Source organism: Euleptes europaea, chromosome 2 (assembly GCF_029931775.1).
Source record: "Euleptes europaea isolate rEulEur1 chromosome 2, rEulEur1.hap1, whole genome shotgun sequence".
Taxonomy (NCBI): Eukaryota; Metazoa; Chordata; class Lepidosauria; order Squamata; family Sphaerodactylidae; genus Euleptes; species Euleptes europaea.
This window is the reverse complement of record NC_079313.1, coordinates 26,317,039-26,330,191: the sequence shown is the minus strand read 5'-3', so window position 1 is coordinate 26,330,191 and position 13,153 is coordinate 26,317,039. Positions and strand designations below refer to the sequence as shown.

Here is a 13,153-nt window from a genome sequence, read left to right as displayed (position 1 = left end):
TGCAAATTGAATAAAATGAAAGAAATAAAAAGCAGCATATACATTCTGTAAATAAAGCAATAATTAAAGCACCTGTAGCTCTGATGCGTCGACTGTCTTGTATTTCTATCCAGATGACCGTACCTATACCAGGGTCGCAACTTTCTTTGCCCAACTTTGGATCAGCAGGCCAGCCTTTAATTGCTCTCCCGCAGTCCATACAGCCTCCACTGCAGCACACACCACCACAGCCCCAGGCCCAGAGCCTGAGTCGGCCAGCACAAGTCGGGCAGCCTTTCCGGGGGCTAATTCCAGCTGGGACTCAGCACAGCATTATAACTGGGAAGGTGAGCGTATGTAATTAATCCTACCATATAGAAACAGAATGACAGTGTGCGTTCATGCACATGGTACTTACAGCATGGTGAATTGGTTCTAAAGGGACTGTGGTTTTTATTGTAACAAAATTGACATCAAATTAGCAAAGAGCAGCAAATGGAAGAGGTGACAGAATGATGGAATTAGGATTCAGTGGTAAGAGTTTATACAGTGTTGTGTTGTCTCCACGTGACCATTATCACTTACAGAAATGCTGGCGAAGTTTTGTAAAACAGTCCATTCCTGATACTAATTTGCATGCTTCTACTACTATTATTTGCTTACCTGAACATACACGCTTTGTAATTAACAGCGAGACATAATTCAAAGAGGGGTCCTGTTTTAGAGCCTGTGCCAGGTAACCAAGGCCAGTAAGCATTTGCTGGCGCATTCTCGGATCTTACTGGATTGCTAATTATTTGGTCTTGGACTCTAGATTAGAAGCTGTCCTTCCTTCCTGGGAGCTGAAAGGGACCTGGATTTTTGCAATGGTACTGTCAGTTACAGAGCACTGGCCTGGCTGTATCTGCAGCCCAGCATTCTAATCAGGAAGCCCAGAGAAGCCTGAAGGACAGGATGTGCTTCTCCTAAATATTATCTTTACAAAAGCAAATGTGTCATGTTGTGGGGTAGAGTTTTTTGTTTGTTTTTTAAATTGTTGGCCTGTGGGGGGTGGGTTAAGAGTTAGGCCAAGCACTTCAAACATTTCATCAATTTTGCATCCCTTCCTAAACAGTGGAACACAACATATATGGAAGGGGGGAAGTGTGTAGAGTAGATTCTTAGGCAGTGTTCTACTGACTGTCCACTTCGTTGTTGCAATTCCTAAGTGGCATTGAGGGAATGTGCATGACCCAAACACTGTTAACGTACCCTATTTCTTTAAAAAAAAAAAAAAAACAGCAAATGGGCCTGCAATTTTTCCTGTGCTATTTTGTGCAGAGGAAGCTGTTTGTGGACTACATATCATTAAATCAGTATTTGGGTCAGTGGGTTTTAGCTACCTAGTTCATCTCCCCTGTTTTGCACTGTGGACCCCAGCTATCCTCATGTATGGTGAAAATAGGCTGAGAGAGGGAGGAATATGGAAGGAGCATTGGAGGAGAGAAATTGTTTAGGTGGCTTGTTTTGTGCACTCATCCTTCTAAAGGACCAAATGAATGCTTGACCGCAACACTGAATTTCTAGTCAGTGGGCACAGGCCAGCCAGAACTAGGTCCCCCTGATTTCAGTGGGAGGATCCTAAGCGGATGCTTTATGGTTGTTTTTATTGAAATCCATGGGAGTTAACTCTGTTGAACTCTTAGTGGATTGTGACCTATCCATTTAGACCAATGATATTCTTTTTGTTTTGTATTTTATTTATTTGGGAGTTACCGGGTCCAAGTCAGGAATAGTGCTTGTGTGAGCTTGGGGATGGTAAAACGTGAACTGTCAGTGGCAATCTATTTGTCCCACCAGACGGATCCAAAACAAAGGAGGGCATACATGCTAGCAAGATTTAAGGTGTTACCATCAGCAATATTACCAGGGATATTTCTAACAATACCACTAGCAGCCAGTTATGCCCTTGTGGAACGAACTATATAGAATTGGTTGCACATTTTCTTTTGCACTGCCCCCTTTATCAGATAACCCGTCCTATCAACCCATTATTCGCTAGTAGGGAGTGGCAGCCTGTTGAGGGTAAGGTAGCCTTTTTTATGTCTACCCAGGATGTGGCCACAATTCACTATGTAACCAAGTTTTTGCAGCAAGCAATGAGGATTCGTGAATGTTATTGTAAACAGGAACAGGTGAACTTTGTTGAGTGAAATTGTACAATTATGTTCTCGGCGGATGTTGTTTATGCCAATAAAGGTTTTGACATGGAATTACCGGTGGTTAGAAAGAACAAGAACTGTGTCCTGCTCTGTTTGCCTGGGCTTGAAGTACTTGAGTCATTTGTAAGGTTCTCCTGTGGCAAACAGTTTATGTGTTCAAATAAGTAAATGATTGTTTTATTCAGAAGCTTGATTAGTTATGATTTTGTAGGTCAGCTTTTACGTCATGATAAAGGCCTTGCAAAGATGGGCTCTCTAAATAAATGATCTCTTTGTGTTTATGTGTATGCTCTTTGGAGCTAACCTTGATGAAATCATTCTTATTGTTTTCTTCAGATGTCAGAAATGGACCTGAAGGCCTTTGGAAGCGGCATGGATGTTAAACCGGGCACACCTCCAGTTTCCGGAAGAAGTACCACTCCAACTTCCAGTCCTTTCAGGTACACAAACCTTTTAAAACAAGTTGGCATTGTGGACTTACGATGGAGCCCAGTTAAAAAGTCCAAATATTGAATTAAGCATTAGGATGGTCTTTTGACAGGAGAAGCAATATAGTAATAAATAACAGATAAGGGAGCCCTGTGGTGCAGTGGTAAGCTGCAGTACTGCAGTCAAAGCTTGGAAGTCAGTTTCAGGTAGCCGCTCAAGGTTGACTCAGCCTTCCATCCTTCCAAGGTCGGTAAAATGAGTCCCCAGCTTGCTGGGGAAGGCAGTAGCAAACCACCCCATAAACAAAGTCTGCCTAGTAAACGTCAGGATGTGACGTCACCCCATGGGAAGGAATGACCCAGTACTTGCATAGGGGACTACCTTACATTTAAGGCAATTTTATGGGGGGAGGGACAACGTGTAATTTAAAAATTATGTCACCTGTGCAGAATATTAGCCTGGCAACCACTCTAGCACCCTGAAATGAAGGACTGTAAGTGCTGCCACCCACCCTTTTGCTATTTAATATCTTGGGGGGGGGGAAGGTTTTTTAAAAATAACGTGGGGAACATCAAGTTAGAATGGAATGGATTGGTTGACTTAAACATGTACATTTTACATTATAGCCGTAACAATAGCATTGTACATTTTAAGAATGCCCTTAATAGGGATTCTCACCTCCTTGGCCATCAGTCAGTTCAGATTCTGTTTGGGGGTGTTTGTAGTGTCTGGAGGGTTGAGTTGTCTGAATTACTGTGAATTGTCGTGGGAAAGGGGACATTTTTGGAAACGGAGGGCAATTTATTTTGCAGGAAATATGAAGACAGAATGGCTACGCACTTGTCCAATTCCCATTTATTTCAGCAGAGCTTGCACAGGTGTGTTTCCCCAGGATTGTGATTCCCAAATATGTGAGAATGGTAACAGGCAGTTTGAGTGTGGTTGGAGATTGTGTGCTGTCAATATAGTAGTATTGCTAATATGGTGAAATATTCTGTATATTAAGAGAACGCTGCTTTAGAACAGCTTGTTTTTATTTTACTATATATTTTTCATTTTACTATATAACTTTTAGTCACAATACTGAGTCCTGGGTGAACCCTTAATATTACCTGGATCACGATTGTGATTACCTTGCAAGTGAAACAACCACAGCAGAGCAAGAGAGAATAACTTACTAGGACAATGTAATGTTTTGTTGTAGTGATGGCAGAGTATGGTAATGGCTGAGTCTTGTATAGGGTGCTTCATATTACAAAAAAAAGCACCACCACCCCCCAAGACAAAGTGAGAATGGAGAATCTGCTTCCTTTGGAAACGGGAGGAAAATCGACTTTCTAGCACTGTTCGGAATGTTTGTCTGTGCTGGAACGTGAAAGGGGGCCACCAAAACAACCATTGGCCAGGACACACAGAGCTGATTGGGCCAAGGGGCTTGCATGCCTCCACTAGAATTTTAGACAATAACTGTTGACAATGGTGCCCGACTACATACCTCTTTTGAAGCTTATGTCAGCTTCACAAGCAGTTTCTTGTCGGGGAAGTTGGGGACTTCCAAATCATCATCACCGGACCCCCCAAATCATCAGAACTAGCTTGACCATTCTTTGTTTTCTGGCCATTATGCTAGCAAAGTTGAGGATTGGTGTTTTGTTTTAAAAAGCATATTGAGTGTTGAATCAGCGGACGTCACACTTGTGCAGTGATTGATGTCTAGTTGTGCAAGGAGTAGGTATTGAGATCCCTGAAGTGTCAAGGTTGTGTGGGAAGCTTAGATGGCACATAAATTCACAGTGCTCAAGAGCGTTTTGACATAGTTACAGCTAAGCCTTGCTTTGGCAAAACTAAGAATGTTTAGCCCCTGTGATTGACACAGCCAAAATAGTTCAGTAGCTTAGCAAGTTGAAGTCTCAGTATCACAGGAGGCATTTGCTGGGTGGTCTCTCTGCAGGAAACAAAAGTCTCTCTGCTTCTTAATGAAGGAACAGTATAATCATATCTCCTGCTGTGTGTTTGGAGTATATGGAGATTCTAGATCTGAGGCTGTGCCCATTGACTTCAGAATAGCTTATAACCGCCGCTTGCCTCGGTCAAAGTATTTGTACAATTTATTGTGGCCAGGAAGAGGTGAACATTTCTCCATATAAATAAAAGCTTAAATTGCTGTATGGGTTGCAACGGTCAGTTGGCCGTCTAATATTTGACTGGTTTAAAAAGGTCAAGCATTGCAAGAAGCCATGTAAGCCCTTGTGTGGGCGTTGGCCTACTTGTTGTATGGCATCATGATGCCAGGACAGATGGTTTCCTCCATTCCTGTTCAGCTGTATTTGGCTACAGGTACAATTCTGCCTTCAATTTGCAAGATCTGAATAAGGCTGTCAAAGATAGGACATTTTGGAGGACTTTCATTCATAGGGTTGCCATGAGTCGGAAACGACTTGACGGCACTTAACACACACACACACACACACACACACAATTCTGCTGAGAGAAGGATTGAAACACAGAAAAACTTGCATGCTGTAAAATGCAGGCATCTCCAAACAGAAAGTTCAGGGTTCAGGAAACAATCTGCGGTGCAGAAGAAGCTGAATCACAAGTGCCAAGAAATGGGGACTGCTATGAGGCCCATCACACTGACTTTGCTTGAATGAGAAGAGGAGTTTTGAGAGTGATCTTGGCAATCAACTAACTTGTTCTAATTAGCATGCCTCTCCATCTCTTGAAATTCAAACGAATTAATGCTTTTATCTATCTGAGCATTATGTGACCAATGAATTGAACAGTTGCTTTTCTCAGTTAATTAAATGCTTCCAACCCCGAATTGCTGTTTGTTCATGAAGAGCGGCCGCTATACATTCTTCAGCCTTTAATGTGACACAGTGTGCCTTTTGTATATCAAGCAAAAATTTGCATTAGGATCACTTGAGGAAATTTCTGCATGCAGGAAATCTGCATGCCTACTTATCTGAAAGCAGAAGAAGTAACAGTATTGCCTGCCCTCCCTTTGGGTGGCAGTAGACAGTTAAAGATGGTTTTAAAAGGCTGCTAATTAAAGCTCATTCTAACAGGTATTAGTTCATACCGACATACAATGAACCATTAGCTGTTTTTAGTTTGCATGGGCTGCCAGCAGTGTTTACTAAGCAATACCTGGTTTTTCTTCTGAATTCAGGGAGTATGTGAACATTGTAAGCACCCCAAGTGTAATATTCAAAATATTAACCCATTGAATTGTTTTCTCTTCAAGGGCTGCTTCTACAAGTCCGAACAGCCAGTCCAATAAAATGAATGCCATTGTCTACCAGAAGCAGTTTCAGTCCGCCACTGTGAGGATGGCGCAGCCGTTTCCTCCGCAGTTCACACCCCAGGTGGGCACCAAATGACTTTTTCCCAGTAGGCCGGAGTTCTTTGTGTGAGTGTGACTGGCTGTGTAGCTGAGTTTTGTTTTAAATAAAGAGACCCTAAATTGACTAATACCTATCAGATAATCGATTTAAGTGCACTTTCTGCAATTAAAATCTGATTTCATGTAACCATCCTGGTATCTTGATGAAGGTACTTTTGCTTTCAGTTAACATCTACACTTCTTAAATTGAAAAAAAAATGTACAGGTGTAAGCCTGGGCAGGTGATTGCTGGCTCCTCTGCACAGATCTCACTACAATTAAGTATCAAACATTTAGGCAGGGAGGGAGTGGAGTGGGCGAAGGGTTGAAGGCTCCCAGTGCATACCTTAAGACATGCTTAGGACACAGTCTGCTAGGAACGTCTCCTGCGGAAGGTCCAATGAAATGAATGGAGACGGTGCAAAAGTGCATCTTCCTCTGCTCCTTTAACTGGGCTTGAATGGATGTTCCTGGGGAGTGACGTGCTTTTCACCAGTTACCTGAAATGCAGCTTTAAAGCAGGTGCCAAAACCACAGAAATAACTTTCTCTTTAAAGTAGCCTTAAAAGGGGCAGTGAATCCAGAGTCCAGTTGCTGTCAGTGAGCTAATAGGGAGATACGAGGTCTCAGCTCCTAGCTCAGGTTGAGGTGTTGCTCTTCAAATGTGAAGGTGCTGGATTTTTGTTGGGAAGGATTCATCTATTTTCTACCAGTTTCTACCTCTTAACATATATTTGAGCATGCTTCCCTTTTATCTGTCCTGACCTCTTGCCTCTCCCCCTCCCCCTTTTGGTCTTTGAAGTGCTATGGCAATTTTTAAGCACAGTCTCTGCCTTTAGGATTTTCCCACACACACACAATTCTGTGAGCATGGCCTATCATAAAACAGAATGCGCCCATGGCACTGATAACAGAGGCATGCTCCCCGCCCCCAGATAAAGCCTCCGTGTGATCGGGGTCGGCAGTTTGTTAACAGCTAAATGTCTCTCTTCTTTTTTTTTTCTTTTTTTTTGTTGTTGTTCTTTTTTTTCCACCACTTAGATCCTCTCTCAGCCTAACCTGGTCCCTCCATTGGTAAGAGCCCCACATACTAACACCTTCCCAGCACCCGTTCAGAGGCCGCCAATGGCACTGGCTAGTCAGATGCCACCTCAGATGACCACAGGCCTTTTGAGCCACCCTCGTTTGCCACATGTGGCCAGGGGTCCTTGTGGATCACTCTCTGGGATCAGAGGCAATCAGGCCCAGGCTGCGATGAAGGCTGAACAAGACATAAAGGTTAGTATTTTTTTGGTCAGCCGTGCTGTGTTAACCACAGTTCAGTCTTGTGAGGCAAGATGCTGGTTGCTTCAGATGCCGTTGGGCCCTTCAGCTATCTGTTCCTGCAGTGGCCAAAGAGAAACAAACTAAAATCTTGCTGTTACAGACAGCACCATTAATTCGTAGTTGAGTTTTAGCCAGACCCTAATGAAATATACTCAACTTCCAGCAGTTTGTTTTTTTTCCCCTGCTGTTTTTGGGAGCTGTTCACCAAACTCTCCTTTTGTACAAATCTCGAGGAAATGGACAGAAGTCACACCGCAGTCCTACACGGAGCACTACTTCCATTCCCCTGTTCCTCTCTTGACCCTCATGTCGTGTCCTGGGCATGCCCACCCAAGTAGCTGCTGCATTTCATGGCCGAACATTGTTTGAAAAGCACTCGGAGACCCTTCTAAGTGAATGAAGTTGCTGTGACGTCAGAGCCTGTGTGGGGATGCCATGCGATCAAAGGAAGACTGAAACCACTAACCCAGTCGATTGCCAGCAAGGGCAGGACTTCCTTAGTTGCCTTCTGTTGTATTGACTTGCAATGCATCAGACTTGTAGACATCTAAAGAGCTAGTTGGCTGGAGTGTTGGACCAGGACTGAGGAGAACCAGGATCAAATCTCTGCTAGGGCTTGTAGCTCATTGGGTGACTTTGGGCCAGTCATACACTCTCAGTCTAACCTACCTCTGGTTACAAGTATTAAAATAGAGCAGAGAAGCATGTGCAGAACCCAGAACTCTTTGGAGGAAGGATGGGGTTAAGGAATAGCTATAATGGAGTTTTTGGTCTTATTTTCATAAGATAGCCCGATGAGGTCTGCTGTTTGTCCAGGTAATTGTGGTGGGAATCATACCACAAATTACTTCCGAGTCTGGTCCTTACAAACAGCTGAATAATCCCACTTCCGATACCATGTTTTGCCAGTACCAAGTTGCTTTAGACCCTTGGTCTATCAGGGTTGTCATTATCTACTCTGACTGGCAGAGGTTGTCCAATGTCTCAGGCACAAGTCATTTATGTTACCTGATAGATCTTACCTGATATATTACTTGATAGATCTTTTGAACTGGAGATTCCGGGGATTGAACATGGAACCTCCTATGTGCAAAGCAGATGCTGTACTACTTAACCATGCTACACCATCTCTTGGCTAAGCTTATCACAGTGTTATTTAGGGAGCCTTGGGCTATTTTTTATGTTTGGGGTGAGTTTTTTTCTCCTCTTTAACTTGAAGAAAATTTGCAATAACCATCTGAGGTGGGTGATTAAACGGTTGATCTTGTGCTTTGCTATCTGTCTACTGTGTTTTGACAAGCAGTAGTTTTACTGTGTTGGTGGTGGAAAGTGTCATCAAGTCACAGCCAACGTATGGCAACCCAACAGGGTTTTCAAGGCAAGAGACGAACAGAGGTGGTTTGCCATTGCCTGCCTCTGTGTCAAGTTTCAAGTTCTTGTTCATTGGTAAGCTTGCCAGTTCCAGTGAAAGTGCTTAAAAATCATGACTGGTCCAGAGTTAATCCAGTAATAGCTACTTCTTCAAACCTAGTTATCTTTTCAGAAAACATGGTAGCCTTTGCAGAGCTGGACTGCAGCGAGGTAATGCTTCATTGGGGGCAGGAGTCAGGCTTGCTTTTGTGCGTTTTAGCTTCCCAGATTCTGAAATAGATCTGATACCTCCTTCGCAGCAGCAGAATCCATATCTTTTAAAACCAGTTAATTCATTCAAGCATTTTTATCCCACTTCTTCACACCACAAAGTGGCTGACAACATCTACAACCAAAACATCACTATTCAAAAAAAAAATCATGATCAAATATGCAAAAACAATATCAGTAAAAAAGAGACATTTTTTCAGTATAGAACACGCCAAGATGTGAGCAAAATAATTTGGCAACATTGGCCTCAGTGGTTTACATTCTCAGCCACGTAGATCTGGAAGAGAGCCAGGCCCCTTCTCAGAACTCCAGGAGAAAACACACACACACCCCGATCCAGGCTCAGCAAGCAATTCAGCATCAAATCTGTTTTACTTTCCAGTGATATTCCCACACAAGCTGCCAGGTTAAAACCACCCTGTCTGGGTAACTAGCACCAAAAATTCTGATCAGTAAAGGTGTTAAACAAGGTTGCATATTAGCACCCTTCTTATTCAACCTTGTCCTTAACGATCTCACTCCATCACGATCTGGTATAGGTGGCCACTGCCCTAAACTTGGCTCATTACATGTTCCTAAGCCTCCTGTATGCAGACGATGCTGTTATTCCATCTTGTTCAAGATTGGCCTGAAACGTCTACTTAATCATTGTTTTACATACTGCAAGACCAATAGGCTCTCGCTGAACTATGAGAAGTCCAAGTAGTGGTCTTTTCAAAAACGTGGAAACCCTTAAAATGGAACATCAATGGGAATAAAATAGAGCAGGTTAGTCAGTTCAGGTATTTGGGATTAAGGTTGGGTCACACATTGTAAACACATAATAAACCTAGCAAAAAATAGCATGTGGGCTGTGGCTTGCTTTTTTTTTACACACTTTCCAGTGTCCCACAGGTACAGAACAGACAGGAAACCCTTCTAAATTTTGCCACAGAAGGTTCTGTATTGCACCATCCCTAGCAACGCCATTCCACAGAATTTGTGGGGTGACTGCTACACTGGAAAAAGTTGTCACCCAGACAGAAGACAGGCGGACCTCCTGAAAAGAGGGAATCATGAATAGATTGCCCTGCCAACTTCAGTGGGCATATGGGAGAGACTGGTTTTCAAATATGTTGGTCCAAGCCCTAACCTGGATAGGTCTTGTCAGAAGATAAGTTGGGTCTGCCCTGGCCGGTACCAGGAAGTCCAGGGTTGCTACATGGAGGCAGGAAATGGCAAAACTACCTCTGGACGTCTATTGCTGTGAAAACCCTATGGAGTCGTCATAAGCCGGCTGCAAATTGACAGTAAAAAAAAAATGGTGGTGAAAGGCTGTTTAAACACTTTTGTAAGCCGAATTAAAGCTCTTTTAGGGTGCATGATTGTGCAGGGTACTTTGGCCCTTGTGTCATTTTAAACTGCACAACTTCAGTGTGCTCATGAGAGACAGGGAGCTGTGCAGAACCTGGCGGGCAGCAGTTTACCATTTAGGGAAGCCACTGCAACTGGGGCCATCACCTGGGCAGGCACCATGGGCCTTTTTTGCCTATCAGACAGGGCTGCTCCTGGATCCCAGAGATACTCCTCAGCAGTGATGCAGGCCCCTCTTCAGGGTAGCACAGCCCCAGCTACACAAACCCTTTTTAAAGCTCCCCAGCAGAGAATCGTTAGCATCTGTGCTAGGAGGAGAACTTGTGGAAGCCCACTGCGGCAGCTTCACCACCCTTAGAGCTCTCCAGTATCAGAGGAGCATGCCTATTATATTAGGTGCCTTGGAACACAGGCAGGACAATGCTGCTGTAGTTGTCTTGTTTGTGGGCTTCCTAGAGGCACCTGGTTGGCCACTGTGTAAACAAGACTGCTGGACTTGATGGGCCTTGGTCTGACCCAGCATGGCCTTTTTATGTTCTCATGTTCTTAGAGCTAATTTTAAAGCTATATTTCTCTGTTCACTCACTTGGGAGTAAGTCCTGTGGGATGATTCCTGAGTTAATTGGATTAATAGATCTAAGAATCGTTAACAAGAACTTCGGATATGTCTTCTCCCATGCCTGCAGTCCCATAAGGTGATATGAGACAGGCCTTCCTTTTAGCAAGGGGAATGGTATTGTACCAATTTTCTTGCTTGCAATTCTGATTGGGGTTTTTTGTTGTTCTGCAGAGTCAGAAGGCATCAACATTTAAAATAGCACATGCCTGAAACATTTCAGAGTGCTTCCTTAACAATAAATGCATATGTATGGTTCTCAGTTTTATCCAAAGGCCATATGTAGACTTAGAGGAGAGTATTTTTTCAAAGTCTGGTCAGTTTCCAAGGTGGGTGAGGGTTGCCCATTTTGCAGGTTTGACTCTTGCTCAATTAACTTGGAGCTGCTTGCTCTGTGAGAACTTTACCCTTGATGTCACATTGTGGGGTTCAGAGAGCTTGGGAGATGGCTGGTCTTGGCTTAGGTTAGTGATTTGGGGCTGTTCTTTCTAGGTGCATCTTTCTAGATGCCGTTTTCCTAATTGCATCTTAAACAAGAAGAATTTAGATCAAGCATTGCAAAAAAAAAAAAAACACTTAAAATGTGCCGTGGGACTTCTGAGGGGTGTCAGCAAACCAGTGGTTCAGCTCTCGTTCATGAGACTATCCTAAGGTTTGAATACACAGTAAGTAGATTTCTGGCCTGTATTGTGTTAACCACCTGTTTTTGTTGTTGTTGTTGATTTCTTCTTATCAAGGCAAAGCAGAGAGCAGATGTCCTTCAGTCTACACAGAGATTCTTCTCAGAACAGCAGCAGACCAAGCCAACTGGAAGCAAAATACAAAAAGTGGGTGACAATGGGAATAAAGCCCCTGAAGCAATGGCTGATTCGTCCGCTGGAACATGCCAGGACAAAGTGGAGGAAAAGCCAAGCCCCGCGCCTACAGCAGCCCCCAAGCCTGTTAGAACTGGACCAATCAAACCTCAGGCCATCAAGACAGAGGAGACAAAATCATAAAAATGCTGTGTCTGTCTATGCCAATATGGGGGGAGTAAAATAGCAGCACAAACCTGTAGCCCAAAGGGCAAAGCAAATCCCTTCAAGGATATGAGTGGCATAAATGGACGTAGACATTAAATTAGCCTTGGCTACTGTGAAAGGCTCTAAAGATCTGGGGAGTCCTTGGGGGCTTGCGGCTCCCATGCCACTGCATGAGCGTCATCTGTCTGAACCAGGGGGCTGACCCCCCTATGCCTTTTAAGGGCGCAACATAGTGCTGTTGGGGCATGTACTTTAATCGGTGGTAAATTCTCTCCTGGTTTGTTTGCTGCTGTTTCATTTTGAGAAGCCATGTTGCAAGAAAGGCAGATTGAAGAAGGCCGGTCCTGGCGAGAAGGGAGAGGGGGAGATTTGTTTCATGTTGCTTGGTATCCTTAGAGGATGCTGATCCTTAATAATGACCTGAAAGTTTTCAATGCAGTTGGTAAGGCCAGACAGCAGCTTTATCATCTACTTCTTCCTCCCACCACCACCTTCACATACACACACACACACTCCTCCCCACGTCATTCTGTAAATGTTCTGTGTCAGATTTCCCTTAAAAGGCAGGGTATGGCTGCTGCTGTGGTTTGATATGGTGCTGAATTCAACTGGAGGGGGGGGGAAACAGCTCCCATGTTACTCTAATACCAAAATCACCCTTTAGGAGGCAGAAAATTCTTGGTTTTGCCAGTCACATTGAGCTGTGGCTCAGTAGTATGGGGTGGGAGGGGGTGGGTTAAAGAAGCCTTTAGCCTTCAAACGGTTCTCAGCTTATGTCTGTATAGCGTCAAGCACTTGACCTTGTGCCGCAAGGGAGCGTCTTCTCTAAACGTGGCACATTCTTATATCAGAGCTGTATTGCACCTCCTTCCTTGCTCACTGTGTGCTGGGAAATAGAATCAAGTCAAATAATGCCTTTCAAAAAATTGTATCTTCTAGTATTATAGCTGTAGGAGAGTCCTCTATAATAACTTCTGTGAATGTAAAATATCCCATACCTGCTTATGATATATGTAGTTGTGACTGTGCTATAGCAGAGCTGTTTTAATGATGTTACTCTAGACTTTTTTTCAGGCAATTGATTGGGAAGCTGATATGAGAGCACCGGGGTGCCACACCAGTAATAGAATTGGCTGTTTTTTTCTCTGAGAATTCCTTTTCTTCTCTCCCCAATATTTTTTATTTTATTTTTTGGAAC

General features: G+C 43.6%; 1 protein-coding gene across 1 annotated transcript in view; it reads left to right on the top strand.

Moving 5' to 3' along the window:
* Window positions 1–11,973, top strand: part of PRRC2C (proline rich coiled-coil 2C) — an 88,846-nt gene extending 76,873 nt beyond the window's left edge. Inside the window, exons 32-37 of the mRNA XM_056845468.1 lie at window positions 114–326; window positions 2,517–2,620; window positions 3,422–3,487; window positions 5,860–5,980; window positions 7,039–7,275; window positions 11,671–11,973. Coding sequence (XP_056701446.1) covers window positions 114–326; window positions 2,517–2,620; window positions 3,422–3,487; window positions 5,860–5,980; window positions 7,039–7,275; window positions 11,671–11,931 — 1,002 coding nt within the window. The 3' untranslated portion in view covers window positions 11,932–11,973. The remainder of the gene's footprint in view (window positions 1–113; window positions 327–2,516; window positions 2,621–3,421; window positions 3,488–5,859; window positions 5,981–7,038; window positions 7,276–11,670) is intronic.
* Window positions 11,974–13,153: the final 1,180 nt, after the last annotated feature.